Genomic DNA, 19,226 nt, shown 5'->3' with positions numbered 1-19,226 from the left:
TGTCATTGCAGGCAGGTTCGCCAGACTATGTTATGGACTGTTTTGCAAAAGTTTATTTTACAGATCCATAAACAAGGACATGAATGATTGAATATGTATCACTTGTAGTCAACTCATTCAGTGTGTATAAACAGCTATGTGTGAAGTAGTTGGTCTTGTAAAACATTTACAGATATTGACATTACAAAAACACACCCTGGTGAACTGTTGCTGTGTAAAAGAACGCGTTGTTTCTTAGGAAGTACATATTGCAAATTATCCCCGTCTCTACATTATGCCATGAAGGAGTGACTTAGTTCAAAGACAAAATCCCATTTGCATCTTAAATAAATAAATCAGAGCCACAGTTTAAAATTCAAGAGCAGTTTTTATGGGTCATCTGTAGAAAAGAAGTCACAAATATAAAATGATATCACATTTTGGCCAAGTATTGTTTATTAAAACATAAGTTCCATAAAAAATAAAAACAAATTACTTCCAGCTTCACTTGCAGTACCTGTCCGCTTTCATTTTGCTTCTCCTGGAAGACACCACATGGAGATATGATATTGTAACAACAACACTCATAAAGAACAGTATGTACAGTGCTGTGAAAAAGAATTTGCCCCTTTCCATATTTCTTTTATACTTGTTTACATTTACCGCACTTCAATGTTTCCGATCATCGAGACAATTTTTATATGACACAAGGACATTATCGGTGAACACAAAATGCAATTTCAAAAATGATTATCACATTTTTGAAGGGAAAGAAAAATCCAAACCTCCATGGATCATGATTATTAGCTGTGAATAACCACATTTTTGGAAAGCTGAGTTCAGTTTCTTTGGTCACTCCAAGGCCTGATTACCTCCAAGTTTGTTGAATCAAGAAAATATCACATTTAGACTGGTAGGTCAAATAAAGAAGGCTACGAAATCTCATGAAGAAAACCTATAATGCAACAAATGAGTCCAAAAGTGCAACGACGACTCATCCAGGAGGTCACCAAAGAACAGAAGGACATCTGAAGATCTGCAGCTTCACTGGACTCAGTCAAAGTCTATAACTATAAAATAGACACTGAGCAAAAACGGCATCCACGGAGAGACCACTGCTGACAAAAAAGAACACAACAGCTCGTCCCTCATTTGCCAAAAAACATCTGGATGATTCCCAAGACTTTTAGAGAAATGGTCTGTGGACTGACGAGACCAAAGTTGAACTTTTTGTCATGTCTGCGACTCGTTACAACGGGCGTAAAAACAACAAAGAATTTGATAAAAAGACCGCCATGCCAAAAGTCAAACATGGGGGTGAGTGCGACGTTCTGGGGCTTTGCCGCTTCAGGACCTGGACAGGAGCTCCTGGAGGAGGACGTCCGGCCATCAGTTCAAGCCCTCAAGCTCAAGCACTCTTTGGCCAAGCAGCAGGACAAGGAGCCCAAACATACCAACAAATCCACTTCTGAACGGCTCAAAAAGAAAGTAAAGTTTTGGAGTGGCCAGGTCAAAGTCCAGGCTTAAATCCATTTGAGATGCTGTGGTGTGACCTCAAAAGGGCAGTTCATGCACAATGGGGAATTTGTTTTAAATTATTGTCTTTGCCATAATAAATGTGATAATTATTGGCAAATTGCTTCTTGTATTCACCGGGAATGTCTTGATGAACAGAAACATTTAAGTGTGGTAAATGTAAACAAATGTAAGAAATCAGGAAGGGGCAAATACTTTTTCACAGCATTGTATCAGTAAAAAATGGCATTACTGTACCTGTCCAGGAGAGCTTCATGAAACTTGCCGTCCACTCTGGCTTTCTTTAACTTTGTGGAGTCTTCCTCATTCACCCTGAGCCGGCGATCCTGGAAACTCTGGAATTTCTTTCTGTAATATACAACGTAAAAGCAAAAAAAGAAAAGAAAAATAATAAATAACAACTATAATAACTACAATGGACGAGGGCTGGGTAATATCAACAATTCCAATCTGAACAATTGTTTTCCTTGTGATGCAGCATCTGAATTCTCAATTACACTTTATTTTTGTCACATTAAAACAAACAAATATGGTGTTTACTCATAAGATTCATGAACAACACAAAAAGCCCTCCACTCCACAGTAAAGTAAAAAGTTAAGTACCTATAATTTGTACTAAACACTTTAACTTTTTTACTGCTCAATCCCAGTTCCAAAGACTCCTGATGAAAAAAAAACACAAGATTTCCAGACAGATATCCACACAACACATATTCCCTATCAGTAGCACAGATTTCCCCTCGCTCTGCCCTTGCTTTATGATTCCGGCGCTACACTCCATCCTGAAAGGCATTTGAGACACTTCACACTACATCACAGCAGCAGCTCAAGGGCAGCCATTATCAACATGTCAGCGTGATGAGTCCATTTCCCCTCCGCATTCATCTAAAACAAATAGTAGAGCACAGCCAGCGCAGACGTACTGTATTGCCTTGGATCTTAATAGGCGGCAGATGCTCGGTGTAAAGCACTTGCGGCAGGAAACTAAAATGTGTAGTGCGGCTCTTTATGGCCGGCTGGTATCAATCTTGTGTTTAAGTGCCAGATTGATCGGCATGAGATTCGTGGCTGTTCAACGGGAGCTGAATCTTTAGGATGAATCTTTTAAGATGTGTCTTTGAATCAAAGGAAAAGAAAACGGGACCTCTGGAAGTTCTTGGACATAAAATGTGTGCAATATAATCAGGACTAGGGGAGGGAACCTCTGGGTGCCTCATGATTCGATACGCAATACTCATGGTGATAACCTTACAATACGTTGATACTGCGATAATCGATAACTAATGAACAGCAAAAGCCTACGATAAGTTGCGTTTTTTTTTTTTTAGAGAAACATTACATTTTTAACATTTTTTGAACATACAACATATTATTCAGGATTTACATTAGTTTTTCATGTGCATTGTTCCCCTTTTTCTCAGTTAATAAGTGACCGATCCCTGACCGAAAATGGGTCATTGATCTATCAGTGGAATCACTTCATTTTTAAATAAACAAGAAACCACAGTACTGTTTCAAAAGGAATAAATCAACCACAAATGAATCTCAATTACAATTCTAAAAACATCAGAAGGGCATAAACGTGCAGTGCTGCCCTCTAGTGTTCTGACTGAATTCTTGATCACAACTGGCCTCTATTGACTGTGAAAACTGTGGAGCACCGGAGCCTCATAAACATCCAGGACATCGGTCATTAATATGCAAGACGTCATCAAAAGTATCGATATCGGAATAATAAAAATATTGGTATCGCATCGTCCTGCAAAATATCATCATCGCAAAATTGATATATTGTCACACCCCTAATAAGGACGATATACATTTTTTCAGAACAGAAAAACTGGGCTTCCACACTTCAAATTTTAGAGCTACAGCCATATTTTCAGCAAATTAAAGACAATCTTTAAGACTTTGCACTAATCAGACTTGACAAGCAACCTGATAAGTCCACAAAACCTTGGCCGACGATTACACAAGACAAGACTGGCTACAGCTGCTATGCTTAGCCATTTTTAAGCAAAGAGCACTCACCCTTGTTGCTGCTATAGTTTTATGCAACTGCGTGCGTTCAGTAATATGTGCGGGAAATTTCACAAAACCTTGAACAAAAAGATCCTGCACTTTTCACAAATGAGATTCGTTGGTACCGTTCACATAAAAAAAAACATTAGAAAGATTTTATTTGGTCATGGACGTCACATCACCAGAGATTGATGTGATTGCGGTTTGGAGGGAGGTATTTGGCTGTCAGGATGCTTTCAGTGAAGAGGAGCAGAATGCGTTCAAAATGGGGAGGAAATGGATTGTTTGTAGACCGGAGTGTGCTGTTGTTTGTCCAAATTAAGTGTTTTAAAGTGCTTATTAGAGACAAGGTCGAAACGTACGTGGCTTCCACTGTAACTGCCAAGCTGTCACAGACACCGCTCTGAGTAATGACACAATGAGGCCGAGCGCAGTCAGTCAGACGCTTCAAAGTCACTTTCTCAGGTTGGGACAGGACGCAAGCATCAATTCTGTGGACTTTCTATGAATAATAATGAGGCTTTATGTTCAGTAGAAAGACATGGTGATACTTCCATATGTTGTCAGAAACTTCATAATATACGTATTTTAGATGTTGATAGTTCTCTAGGAACAAAGATGTGGCAGAATTCACAAAGCTACTTGTAGGGAACGGGACTCTCTTGCGTCACACATTGACCCTTTCTGGAAACATGCCATTTTGAGGTCCTGTCAGTGAAATTACCTCTACAAACTAAAATGCATGTTGCTAATGACCTTTATAGAATTCAAATAAATATGGTAAAGGTAATATTAAGTCTCTAGTTTTTGCCACAGCAATAAACTAAAAAAGTGATCAAGCAGAACCAAGTTTTTACCACTATTTTTGTCGTCCCTTTGAGGGTAATACAAGTGTTACGTGATGATTAGGGGGTCTTTCATCTCCCACTGGTGTCTCTGGCCAGAAACCTGCAACTTTCCTGCCTCCGACTGGGCAGCCCCAATACACACTAATGGAGACCATCTCCCTTGTGGCTCTCAGTTGTTTACAAAATCACTTTTGGCTTACATTTCTGAGGTTTATAACATGGTGGACAGGTTAGTCCTGCCTGTATTCTGTCGACAGCTTTCGGTTTGTTGATGAACATTTTACAAAATGCTGTTATTTGGCTTAAGCTAACAGGCTAGCGGGCAACGCTAACTATGGACTAGCGCCACTTTAGCAGTATTTACTGTTTGAGAGGAAAAAAATCTCCATTGTATAATTGGGTCGTGGCAAAATGTACATTATCCCTCTCGCCCTTTGTGAGTAAATACTACGCTGACAGAAAAGACAGACAATGAGTAAAAAATACACAATACGACATGACATCTAGGGGCAAAAGTTACTTAGTTCTGCTTTAAGTATGGACGGAAACTACACAATATTCGTACTTCGGCAACAACCAATCCTATTAATTCCTGAGATTATTATTCATCTCATCCCTTTAGAGCCACTTCAAATTAAGGCAGATCACATCCCTTTTTCTTAAGAGTAGAGACTCAACCTTGCCACGTTTATGCTGTTTTGTGCCACGTATGTATCACTACACTCACTGACCTACACCCTGCCCTCCAACTATCCATAACCCATTACTGCTCTACCATTTTGAACCAATCTGACATTGAGTGAAGGACTGCATGCACTTGTAGCACATGATATTGGATACATACACATAATTGACCTCACAGGACTTGACATTCCCCCGGTCTTCATCCGCCAGGTCATCCTTCTGCTTCACATCTCTCTCCACGTTGGTGCGAATCTGTTGATCCGTCAAGAGGGCCAAGAAAAAAAATCAACATGAGTGGCTGTGCATTAAATCAAAGCATGGCCCGCTGTGAGGTTATAGACCACTTAAAGGAATAGGCCACCGTTTTTACATACTAAGATATGTTCTTACCTCACTTTAGACGTGTTAATATATCCCCGTCTGGTCTTTGTCCGCGCGCTCTGTCACGCAAACGGAGCACATACGCAGCCTCTCCCACATGTCACATAGCTCCGAAAAAGCTCACGATAGAAGCTACCAAGCTCTTCCACGTGTTCCCTATTTAAATAAAGTTACGTGAAGTGTTTTCATGCGAAGTATATTTACCCAGAAATGTAGCATGTCGATTTTATAAGCAAATAAAAAGGGGGACTATATTGTGAGGCGTAATGATACGAGGAGCAAAACGTCCGCGCAGTAACTCCTAAAGGTTATTGAAGGAAGTGAGCGGGGGAAGTCTTTAGGAGTTACTACGCGGACGCTGTGCTCCTCGTATCATTACGCCTCACAATATAGTCCCCCTTTTTATTTGCTTATAAAATCGACATGTTACATTTCTGTGTAAATATACTTCGCATGAAAACACTTCACGTAACTTTATTTAAATAGGGAACACGTGGAAGAGCTTGGTAGCTTCTATCGTGAGCTTTTTCGGAGCTATGTGACATGTGGGAGAGGCTGCGTATGTGCTCCGTTTGCGTGACAGAGCGCGCGGACAAAGACCAGACGGGGATATATTAACTCGACTAAAGTGAGGTAAGAACATATCTTAGTATGTAAAAACGGTGGCCTATTCCTTTAAGTAAAGAAGATCAAACATTTGACCTTGTGGCGAAACAGTATTTACACATCACCTTCACCATCTCCTCTTCGCCGGCTGTCTTGTTCTTGGCCTCGATGTCTCCGCTGTCGCTGTAGGAGATGAAGCTGCTATTTGCAGCCATGAGCGCCATTTTACCCTTAGAAGAAAAAATATAGGCTCCAGTTAAGAGCAGGGGTTCACAAACTTTTTCGGCAAAACCCTGAAAATTGAAACACAAACAACCCGTGAACCTCACAGTAAAAAAAGTTAAGCCTTCTTATACGACTTCAGGCCACCAAAACATTCAAAATCAAGTTTTAACATGTATTTAAAGTGTCGTTTTGATATTTCACTCATTTATGTGATAGTTTACACTAAAGATTATACAAAAATCAGTGGCATTATCCTTCCTAACCCCAAAATGAAGAGCAAATCAAACATTATAATTGTTACGTTAAAATAAAAACGTCACTTTGCAAAACAGCAGAATAGATACAGACGGCATCTCGTCATAGAAGGGGGCGTGGCTTCGCGGAGGGGGAAAATAGAATCTTTAGAGAAACACAATTTTCCACTCTTTTTAACCTTTTTCTGGTGGAATATGATTTTTTTTATCACATATAAATAAAGTCAAGTGTAAATCGGGCCCATATGGATATTTTCAGCAGATTGTACAATAGAAGTGAAAAAACGGAAGTTGTAGCTCGCACTAGCTAACGTTAGCATTAGCCCGATGCTAACATGTAGCATCAAGTTAACATTCGCTGTTATTCATGTATTTATGGGTTGTTGAACCACTTTGCTCCTCCCCATGTTTGTGTCTTTTTTTAGCAGAAAACTAGATTAGAGAAAGTTTACATTTTTTCAAAATTGTTTTCCCCCTAAACTGTTTTCAAAAATGACCATATATGGGCGATTCCAGAGATGCCGTCTGTATCTATTGCAAGCAAACATGACATGTTTATTACTGAAAAATTGGAGTGGGTACGTCTCCAGCTCGTCTCCATGGAGATGTGACTAAAGTCTGAAGAATTTGAGATTTCAATAGTTTAGGTCCTCATGTAAATCCATTCTTTGATTACCCACTGCAATAACAGTATTTTCTAAGTTGAGCTGGTCATTGGGAGCATGTTTTGTAGCCTACGGATGGCACCAGTATCGCCGAGTCCAAAATGTTACGCAGTGTGCCTTTAATGTACAATTTCAGCTCAAACAGCAGTTGAATATGTTTTGGATACGTTTTTTTGCATTACAGATGAACTTTTGCAGTATATTGTGGATAAAGGAGGAGTGCAAAATTTGAAACAAGCAACAGCAAGTTTAAATGTTTGATGTGAGAATGATTAATTCCCGGTGCCATCACTTTGACCAATGAGAGGAGCTTTCCTTTGAACCAGCCTGTCAAGTCCAATCAGAAGGGAAATTTCACTCTCTCTCTTCTCTCCTTTCGATCACTCTCACTTTAAATGTTGTTATTTTGTGGTTTACGATGTTGGGCCCACAACTCGCCCAGACAATAGAATTTCAGCCAATGAGCCAGAATGACTTTGGCACCGCTGTTCTGAGCATACAGCATTACAACATTTAGCCATTATCTACAGTTCAAAATGCTTTTTTTGTACTCACCTCCTGAAACACCGGCTCCCACTGTTCTCTGGCCCCGATGGCGTCAGAGCGTCCCACCACCAAACCCTCCGAGGTGATCCCCAAATACTTCCCATACCCCGACTTTAGAGCGACCCTGCAACATGAAAATGTACTCATTACTCATTGGGCACAACAGTAAACGCGACATATTCATCTTTAGGACAGATCGCGAGTAACGTGATAAAGAGAGGAGCTGAATCTACATTATGTTGACTTGTCTGCCGCACAATATAAATGATGTGGTGACGTAGGAAATGGTGGGAGGTGATTTGTGGGAGCGGGTTTGAAATGTGGAGCGTCTCACCTTGTGTCAGAGAGTTTAATGGCGGTAAACTGCTCTGGAGGATCAGGCCCTTCATCATCTGAAACATCAAAACAACATTTATTCATTTATATTCAAACAGCAGAACATAGTCAGGGATTTTTTTCCCTTTATCTCTATTGCTGGGTTTCAAATAAGATCTCAGAATAATACAACTTAGAATTTATATTTATTTGAGATTGTGGAAATAGAAGAAAATCCCTTTATGTTTATTTCTATGGTTTAGCCATAGTATCTGGCAACCTGGAGCATGGGCTCATTCTGCTTTCTCGGGTTATCACCTTGAACACCAATAAATAATGTATACACAAATAAACAAACAGTAGTTAGTTGGCCTAAAGATCAACACCCATGTCTTGTGTGGCCGCCTTTGCTCTGGCCAATCCTGTCAGACCTTGGAAGCTAAGCAGGGAAGGGCCTGGTCGATACTTGGATGGGAGACCTTTTGGTAACACCAGGAAGCCTAGCGAACGTAGTGTGTGAGTGAGTGGTTGGTGGTGGTGGTTGAGGGGCCGATGGCGCAGACTGGTTGTCTCGCTTCCATCAGACTACCCCAGGGCAGCTGTGGCTACAATAGTAGCTTACCACCACTGAGTATGGAGTGAACGAATAGTGCAATGTGAAGCGTCTTGGAGTGTCCAGAAAAGCGCTATATAAAACAAATGCATTATTATTATTATTATGACCAGAATTTTGGACTATTTTGATACGTAATATAAAGAAACGTCAAAAACTGTTTCTATAAAAGTAGATTTTATTTCATTTTTTCGTTCGCACCATGTCATGGTTTGTTGAAAGTGGGTCCCAAAGGCATAAAGTAAATGACCCCATGGAGAGGACTTATTTTGTTGTTTGCTGAGGACAATATTCAGAATAATTGCTGTCTTTGCAATTTGCTACATTGCAACTAAATTCATGCAGAATTGATACCAAAATAGCAACAACAAAAAACAGGCTTTTGTTCTTTTGCTTAATCAAGTCAGTCACTACATTACTGAAATGATTTTCGGATCTTAACATTTATAAAACTGCTGCACAAAACACTACAACAGGATTCCTTTTCACATTTGAAAAGGCTATAAATCTGTGGAAAATGCCATATTGTGACCCGCTGAGAAGACTTGAGAGACCTGAGTGTGCTCTCTCTGACCTACAGGTGACCAGGAAAAGGTTGCGTCTCTAACATGGTGCCAGAAAAAAGCTCAGGAAAGTGCTGAGAATCACTAATCTCCCCTTCACTATACTGCCAACTCACAGTGCTTTCATGCACTAGAAATAGGCTTATGAGCATGCAGCGGATAGGGGCGCACTGAGGGAATTGGGATGTTTCAATCTCCCAGACATTTCCACTGCCTCTAACCAAACGTGGACTGAATTAAAACGTTTTCTCTCTTTTCTCTATGTAGGCAAAGAGGCAAAGAGGGTTTACTGTCCTTATTCTCAACTCAAACCTGTACCTTTTACTTACAAATTATTCAAAGAACAACTTCAACAGCCATTCAGTCTCGTGACTTTTGCACTTTTGGCATTATAGGAATAATAATTCATCTTGTTATTTTTCAGATAAAGAGACACGATTTTCTGCAGCATAATAAAGAGCTATTCATCTTCAAAGATCAGGTCAACACATTCATACATCTTATAATACAAAGCGAAATCGCTGTAACGGGTTCTGGGTTGGGAGTCATCGGAGCACCTGATTACGTCAGAAAGGGTTAATCTCGTGGCGTGTCATCGCCATTTGGAAGATATATCAATGTCTTCCGTGCAAAAAAGAGCTCTATAGGTCGTCCCAATTTTTATTTCTGAGCCAATGGGCCCAGCGCACGGCCCCGTGTGACCGTCCCACCAGCGACGGGTCAATATAATGTAATCTAACACTGTCATTTGACTACATTTTACTGTGTACCTTTAACCTCTTAACCCCCACCTGAACCAAGCACAGTTTCTCCAGTTTGGCTTTACCCAAATCGTCAAAATAACGTCAAAAACGAAGATGAAAATGCAACATAAAAGTGACAAAAAAAGTGACAAAAAAAGCAACAAAAGAGCGACAAACACACGATTAAAAAGGGATGAAACAGCCAAAAAAGGGTGACAAAAACATGTCAGAAAGGCAACAATAACACATTAAAACACACAACTACAAAGATCCAGCGACAACATAACGCTCAGTTGTGATCCAGGTGTCACACTGGCCTACATGCTGTAAGCTCCAGTCGAGAAGCTTTTAGATTTGGGTAAAGACAAATTTGAGGAAATGTGCTCAGAGGTTTTTAACATTATTTCCCTTCATTTCCCCCATTTGTGTATAAAATGTTGTGAAGAATTCTGTATGTTACACGTATACTATACTTGTATGCATCTGTTGCTCAAATAAACAAACAAAACATCACTATTTTGATGCAAAAATATACAAACACTGAAAATGTATCATTTATTTCAAACAAATGGTGCTTTCTGCACCTGTAGTCCTTTCTTGTTATGTAATTTTTTTTCTTTAATTTGCTAAAATAATATTACTTATGACTGGGGCCAAGGACCAGAGGAATGGTCCTTGGCTGGTTGGACACCACTGTTCTACGTGGTTGTCTCTTTAACAGACTGGTGTGTTGTTCGATCTAATTAAAAGTCTGTATATGGATAAACTGACCACTGATTTATACTTATATGTTCTTGTGTCATGTTAAACAATCCATCCATCCGTCCGTCCATTTTCTTCCACTTTTCTGTTGCCGGGTTGTGGGGGCAGCTGCCCAAATCACATTGCACCAGCCCCTTTGGCTCCTCCTGCAGGTGGTGGGTCCATTGAAGGACGGCCTCATTATTAACCGGGCCTGTTGGTCTCTCATAAGAGGCTTCTGAACCGCTCTTTTTCTGACCCGCCACCTAGGACAAGTTTGCCATGGGAGACTATACCGGGGCATGAAGCCCCAGACAACATAGCTCTAAGGATCATTCGGGCGCTCAAACCCCTCCACCACGTTAAGGTGGCGGTTCCAGGTGGGGGTCATGTTAAACCAACCACCAATAAAGTAGCAAAACACGCCAAAAGATATTTATTTTTCTCCTTCTTACCTTGGTGTGGAGCCCCAAGTGTGAAAAGTCCAGTGTCCAGTGCGTGAACATAAGAATTATTCTGCATCTCAATAGCAACTGTCCCAGTGATTTCCCCAAATCTCTTGACCGTCCACCAGCCCCCTAAACAACAGGAGAGTAGTTATAAAATTGTTATGAATGGATCAGCTGGCCCGCCTTCATTATGCAAGTCACTAAACTAAACATACCAACGATATCAGGTTTGTCTTCGCCATCTTCTCCCTTTTTCTTCTTATCCTTGTGCTTCCTCTTCTTTCTATGAAAATAAAGATGAGATAGAGCTTTATTGATCTCACAATGGAGAAGTTCACTTGTACATCAGCTCTCAAGAACACTCAGGGGTTATAAATATCCAGGGAAATGTGCAATCAAAGAACTTTGACGCATGTGTTCATAGCTAACAATCAAAACATTGTTAATGCGTTTTAAATCCATTCATGAGTCATATTCTAAACATGAATCAACCGAGGCACGTAACTGCTGTTAAAACGCGTGTTTATGAAGGAGCTGGACGAAATAAATTGCCAAGAAGGAAGAAAAACAAACAAGAAACATTGTTAGCTACCATAACAAGCTAGTTAGCCACTGAGGTTAGCATTGCGTTCACAAACGTCAACAAAGGCGCGTGTTTCATTTAACGTGTGATAGAATAACTCACCCCTTGCCCTGTCCTTTTAAAACAAGCTTGGTGGATTTCACACGAGTATAATCATCCATTTTAAAAACGCGCTAGCTCGACGTAAATATTTTGCCTACAGCAGGTGTGAGTACGGGAAGCGCGATGGGACAAAATGCAGTAATACAAATATCGCGTCTTTGCAAAAACAGGACCCAAAAAAAAAATATTACTGCAAAAAAGCTAGAACACGACGTAGGCCTACAGCCCAATTAAGCATAAAACTTTGCCTCATGAGAATTATAATGAATTACTCAAAGATGCAAATTAATGAACAAAATAGATAAACATAAATTTAGCTGATGCGAAATTTGTAGCCTAGAAGTGAAACATGACATCTCCTGATAAGAGCTTTCGCTTTGAACAATTTTGCAATAATCTATTATTCTACTTTGAGTTAAAAAATCATAGACTGTAAAAAAAATAAGGTTTCCCCACCCATAAAAACATGTACAATAGGCAGTGTTAGGCAAGTTGCTCTAAAATTGTAATATATTCTATATTAGTAGCTACAGTTTTAAAAATGTAATATGTATTACATACATGTTAAAAAAAAATGCAGCTTAGTTGCACTTTGAGTTACTTCTGAGTTACTTTTGGCAAAATATAAACAGAAAAGAGAGTAACAATGCCACAGAGAAAAAGTTCATTCAACAATTTCCTTTTCCTTCGCTTTCCTTATTCTCTTGTGTTGTGACGATGTTAGCTACACATGATTTGGTGCTGCATTTTTTGGGGGCAGAGTTTGCCATCTTTTTGTTCAAATATTTAAATCCACTTATAACTCGGGTGACTTAAAGGGTCTAGATGCAAGTTGGTCATTTATACTCACTATTGCCACCTCAGGTCATATGTGCAACTGCAGCTTCTATATTAAGCTCGTGCATGACAGCACTTCGACCCGAATTGACACCTTTTTGAGTGACAGTGCAGGATTTTAGAGGCAGTTGTGGTGAACAGGTTTGGGTTCATTCTACACATAAGGACATTGCTGGAACATGTAGGGGGAGAAAAATACTTGATTTTAACATTTTTCAACTCCGTACAGTCCCTTTAACTTGTAATGACTAATATATTACCGTATTTTGTGTGAGTAATATGGTATATGCCTTACTGAAAAAAGAAACTTTTGTAACACTGACAATAGGCCAGGGAGTGGGGGACGACGGATGGAAATTAGTCCAAGGCTACACTCTGGCGTGGAGTGTTTACATGCATGAGCTCCATGTATGTTCATTAACATGCACTCTGCCAAACAAATAAACAAAAAAAACATTTTAGGGGTTGTGACTTGATGAAGGAGACAGTAACTTGTTTCCCCTCTTTAAGTCACTATTGAACACAGGCTTGTTATTCCTACTTCCACATGTTTGTCTTAACACCTGGAACACCTATTTTTTCCTTTCATTTTTGACTTTGTGTAGGGTAAGCCGCCCTCACTTATTCTACAGTCCATGCATGGCACCCAGGGGTAGAACAAGGGGTTAAAACGTGGGGGAAACTTTAACAAGGCCTTGACCCTAATTACCTCCAGTGCCCCCATATAATCAAAGATAATGCAGCCTTGATGGGCTGAAATTCTAACACATAGTTCCATGTTATTTTTGGGTCGGGCCTGAGAACAAAATATTCTCCTACGTCGGATGACTGCACGGTGTCCTTACTTCACTGTTTAGCTGATGTCGTCTCATTAAATAGCAATGGACCAATCACAGGCCTGTGACAGCAGAGTATAAATCATTTGTGGCCAGCGTCAGGGAGTAGCATACATTACGAGGAGACAGAGGTACTGCATTAGAGCTTACTCGACAGGAATACAACTAATACCTGTCTAAATTCTGACCAGGAAACACTTGTTCTCTGCGCATGGTCCCAGTGGGGAGAGACTTATATGTTAGGAGATTAATTTAGTCTAAAAAGTTTGTCGGTAAACTTAAGCACAAGTCATGAATCAACATTTCATAAAGTCCCACTTGTACTTCCCGTCATTCGTCAGAGCAGCGGTACTCCGACAGAAAGCTCTATTGTTGATGGGATTAGACAGTCATAAGTTGCACTGAGCGAGCGGAGCAGCTAAGACGTTAAGTCTGGGGAAAGAAGTGCAAAGAAATAATGTGACAAGTACCTGGTGGAAGAGCTGTGCAGGCAGACCGCCTATACCTACAGTAAGGGTCGGTAATCCAAAGTGGCTTTCCCATAGACTTGATTTCACTCTTGTTCAGAATGTCGTATTTTAGAATTCAACATGAAAACACAACTTTTAGGTGATGATGTTTGTGTGTACGTTCTCAGTCATCTAGGAGTTTTCCATAACTGCAAAGGTTCTAAGGTATACTCCATTTGTGTCCCAAGACAAATGACGATCCTTTTGTATGCCTTCAGCCACTTTGATTTTAAACATCCCTCGCATTAATCATGTGAATATATTGTTTCGTATTTTACTACTTCTCCTCCTACTATTTCTACTATTACCACAAATGCTACCACATTGACGATAGGCGTTTGCCGCAAAAGAAAGCCCATAGATTTACACAGATTAAACACACCCGCCTTAACCAAGTGCATTTTCTCCAGTTCAGCCTGACCCAAATCGAAGAGGTTAGGCCTCATTTGAAAGCTAAGACCTACAAAACTCATCTGAACTAATCTTTTTCCCATTTTTTCATTGTTTTTTGGTCACTTTTTGGTGCCCTTTTGTGGCTTTTTTCATCCTCATTTTGTCTCTCTCTCTCTCTTTTTTTTTTTTTTTTTTAGATTTTGGGTAAAGCCAAACTGGAGAAATAGATCCTTACTTTAAGGTTGGGAATCACAAGGGATCAATGGTACAAACATCAATCATGTAGCTACAACTGGCACTGATGATCAACAAAAGAAGTCAGTGACGGCGACTTCTTTTGTTGATCATCTGATACGAGCGCGCAGACGAACAGATGCACCACACTGCCAACAATCAAAGCTTCCATTACAGCGGCGGCGTAATATCATAGACATTCTCCTTTCAGCATTCAATACGTAGAAAAGAAAGTGCCAAGAATAAAATAACACAGTATGCATAAGTATATACCCTTTGTATCATCTTGTGAAGGATGTGTTCTTTCCCTCCTCGGTCCTCTCTTGTCTGTCCTTGTTGAAGCGGCTTTTGTCAGACAAGGCTCGCCGCTCCATTAGCTGCTTTTAGACTGTGAAAAGCACATTCATCATCCTTTAGATAAGCTGTACAAGTGATTGAAGTGTCAAGGAAGTCAGCAAATGAAATAAAAGCCATCCAAGAAAAACTAAATGTGTGTGGGAGGGGGGGGGGGGGGGGGGGGGGGGAAATGTATGAAGGAGCCCGGCTGGTAATGTTCTGTTTGATCTGAACCACTGCAGCGCGTTGTAGTTACTCAGGATTAACTGATGTGACAAATAATATGGATAATAAGTGTCACAAGTAGCATAACTAAACGGCTTCAGCTCACAAGTGGTTCTTAACTCGTGTGGCACATTTTAAACATGATGCATTTTAGTTTTGATTCAGAGGACCTTGCTTTACTGGGATAATGGCGCTATTGTTTTGGTGATTCGTAATTTGTTGTGGCATAAGCTTCTGCAATGTCAAAAGATCTCGTGTTGATGATGGGAGAGTATGAGTGCAGCGCAAAGCCAGTGGGATTAAGTGCTCGGGCCTGATCTTCTGCCTGGTGCAACAACAGCGTTAGCACAGAAGAGAGTGACATCTTGTGTGCAAACAAACGGTGCGCGTCATTTACAGGACAAATTACAAACGGATCTGGGATTGAATGCACGCCGCGGAAACGTGATCCAAACACCAGCATGTGTGCGCCCCCACACCCCCCCATACCCACTGCCAACCCCCGCTCCAAGGAGAACATTGGTCTGTAGGTAGAAAGGGCTCGGGGAGGGACCACTGGCGTCCATAACTTCGCCATAGGCCATCATGGGTGTCTGTCCAGCAGTGTTAATTTTGACGGCATATTCAAATTTAGTTTTAGTCTTCTGATGAAAGTTTATTTAATTTTAGTCATGTTAGTAAAATAATTAATTCCAATTTTAGTCTTGTAAATTGTCTTGGTAAATTTAGTTTTAAAAGACTAATTTAATTGACTTTGGATTCATAATATTTATTATAATCATATTTAATCAAGGTCCTCTGCTTCATGTTTGTGATCCCACGTGGACAAAGCACAGACTTGTTCTTTTGGCAGTGAATTTAAATTATATGAGGCTCTTTCAAACTGTCAGTAGAAGTTTGGATGATTTCAGTCTCTTCTTTCAAAAAGTCTAGTCTAAAGCCTGTGTTTAGAAACACAAGATCAGGCCCTGGACTCTGTAGTGGCCACTCCATGTGAGAAAATGATGTCACAATGTTCCCTGAACAATGTGAGCCCAATGAATCCTTACATTGTCAGCTTTAAATATGCATGTGCCATCAGGGAATAAGAAATTAATTGATGAAATAACCTGGTTGTTCACAATGATGTAGGTTAAATGTGAGAACCAGGGACACAAGTTGACTGACTCAGTTTGCCACAAATTGAGAAGGAAGATTTTTTTTTTTTAATTGGTGATTTTCGCTTTTTTGCAGATTCTGTTAGTTGAGATCACGAAGAAGCCTCATCATGTTTTAGATGACAGAAGTGGTATATTTAAGAGGGTGAAAAAGTCGGAGAAATAGCGGGGATGATGCCCTGGCTGTAAGCATGCACAGCGCCCTGCTGACCATTACATTTCTTCTTCTTTGATTTTGACGTAAAGTTTATTATGCCATGTTTGTATTTGTATTCATAGTTTTTATCATCTGTTTGTGTTGTGAAGCACTTTGGGCAGCCGTGGTTGCTGTAAATGTGCTATAGAAATAAACTTGACCTTGACCTTCTCCTCGCCTCAGAGCATGTTTTAAGACAGAAGGATGTAGCGCGGATTTGCATAACTCTACATTGAAAAGAACTGAGCGACGAACATGGATTTTGATCACAATAGTGAACGAGTTTACTGAGTGGAGGGCACGTAAAGGTTACCTCAGACGGGTGAGTGAAAGTTTGTTTATTCTCGCTGGTCGCCGCTGTGCCATCTTGTCTGTTTGCTTTTTGATGAGGCCATTGTTGTGCTGTAAGCTAACATGGTGTGTTCAGTGGGTTGGATTTGTTAGCATTTTGTTTTGGTCGTGATCTGTGTCTGCAGGTTACGGATAATATAATATATATATATAATATATATATAATATAACATAGTCATTGTCCATGGCATTAATGACCGTGTGTTCTTCTTTCCCTCTGGTCACATGTGTGTGTGTTGGGATAATGATGCTACTTGTCATTGTGTTGCTAGTTGCTGTAGAGGTATAGGCTCTATGGGAAGTGGATTTATAAAGAGATATTTATTTATATATTATCTGTTTGCAAACCTATTTATTATATTGTTATATTTGGTGGCACATTTTTCTTGCTTTTTGACTTATCTAAATGAGATGTAAATGAGTCCTATTGTCACTCCGAGCAGCAGAGAGAGGTGAGAACTGCCCAAAAGTTTAGAGGCCAATTTCTCTGCTTAGAAATATTCTGGATCTTTAACTTCAAATTGCTCTCACTTCTCCCAATATAATCAGATTTCCACGTGTTATGTATTATTGGAAAGCTTGGAGCTCAAAATGCCCCAGAACCGACTTGTGTCCCTGATTCCTGTGACTGGGCACAAATCAATCCAGGTGACGACTTTTTCTTTGGTCAGGCAATGTTCTACTACTACTGCTACTACTACTACTACTACTACTACTACTACTACTACTACTACTACTACTACTACTACTACTACTACTACTACTACGCTAACCATTGCAACTACTCAACACACCAACACACCTGCTACAGTTACTTCTACCACAATTGTATCTACTGTATCTACAATGTTTTCATCATCCTCACATCCCTCACCTTGTCTCTTGGCTGTCCCGCCGGTGCCCCCTTCCCCTTCTCCTGTCTCACACCTGTCCCACATCTGTCTCTCTCTGTCCGTCCACTGGGACCTGCGTGAGCCGGAGCAGTTGTGACAGAATCATGCAGGTGTTGAGGGAACGGCTGTAAGGTCTGCTGCGTTCCTTGGGGTGTTTTCATGCAGGCTGTCAGTGATCATGAGGAGAGTGACACCCCGGGAAATTCTGTAAAAAGTAATGTTATGGCGGCTGTTTTTTTTTTTGGAACAGAAATAACACAGAGCAGATGGGGAACTTATTTTATTATTTGCTGAGTTGCAAAAAGGCTCAATCATGTGTAGCCAGGATTTACAAGTTGATTAATGTTAACATTTACAAGCAGGGTATTTATAGAGAGGGTATAGTGTGTTTTAATTACTGTTACTTACTATTTACTGTTCGAAAACCGAAATACTGAAATAAAAGCGGGTTGAGTTGCCTTCTCACGACCCCCAAAATAAGAACTGTGGTTGTTTGCAACTCTCACGGGGCCTGTTACCCCTGAAATGATCAGGCAACCCAGCATTAGCCAACCTTATGGATTTACTAGTAGAATCACCGATTTGCTGCCAGGTATGTTCAACGCAGATGTGAGGAGACCAGGCTTACCTTGTTCATGTGTGAGGAACTGGGGAAAACGTTTTCTCCGTGAAAATTGTAAATGTGTTTGCTACTACAATGGATAATTCCTGGATGACTGAGAGCCAACAATATGTTAGTTTAGCTTATGTTAAACTGTATGGTCCTGCAGGGAAATTGGACCACGGATTATACATCACACCGAAAACAATTACAGCAACTATAGTTCAGTACGTGAGAATAAAATACAAAAGGACAGCAGCTCATTCTGCATAATTTCAACAATGGAATATGGCTGTACCATAATGATCACTTATTAAAGGGGCTAGATGCAAGTTGGTCATTTTATACTCACTACTGCCATCTCAGGTCATGCGTGTAACTGCACCTTCTACATTAAGCTCGTGCATGACAGCACTTCGACCCGGAGTGACAGTGCAGGATTTTAGAGGCAGTTGTGGTGAACAGGTCTGAGCTCATTCTACACATTAGGACATTGCTGGAACATGTAGGGGGAGGAAAATACATAATTTTAAGAAAAGCAACCGATACAGGAATAAAAGAGTTTTGTACCGGTTGCTTATGGCTCTAACAGCCCGATATTGTTTCCACGATTGTTGACATGCATATTCCTTCAAGAGCACATGAGAAGGCACATTATTTTTGTGCTCAATACAATCTGAGCTTTCTTAAAAATTAAGCCTCTGAGACAGTTTGTGACACAAGAAATCTACATGCACATTCCACTTGAGGAGGTTTGACTCTTCTTATCCTACTTCACTGAATCACTACCACCAATAAGGACT

General features: G+C 40.3%; 1 protein-coding gene across 1 annotated transcript; it reads right to left on the bottom strand.

Annotated features, from left to right (window-relative positions):
- Positions 1 to 377: 377 nt before the first annotated feature.
- frg1 (FSHD region gene 1) lies at positions 378 to 12,008 on the bottom strand. The gene is made up of 9 exons (XM_079554173.1): positions 11,856 to 12,008; positions 11,386 to 11,453; positions 11,177 to 11,299; positions 8,081 to 8,138; positions 7,756 to 7,870; positions 6,182 to 6,286; positions 5,230 to 5,321; positions 1,753 to 1,863; positions 378 to 520 (listed from the first exon to the last, which is right to left on the bottom strand). Exons 1-9 carry the CDS (start codon positions 11,912 to 11,914, stop codon positions 484 to 486), a joined length of 768 nt encoding a protein of 255 aa, XP_079410299.1. The 5' UTR covers positions 11,915 to 12,008; the 3' UTR covers positions 378 to 483.
- Between the last annotated feature and the right edge of the window lie 7,218 nt (positions 12,009 to 19,226).

Source organism: Gobius niger (assembly GCF_951799975.1).
Source record: "Gobius niger genome assembly, chromosome: 3".
Taxonomy (NCBI): domain Eukaryota; kingdom Metazoa; phylum Chordata; class Actinopteri; order Gobiiformes; family Gobiidae; genus Gobius; species Gobius niger.
This window is presented reverse-complemented; position numbering and strand designations above follow the sequence as displayed.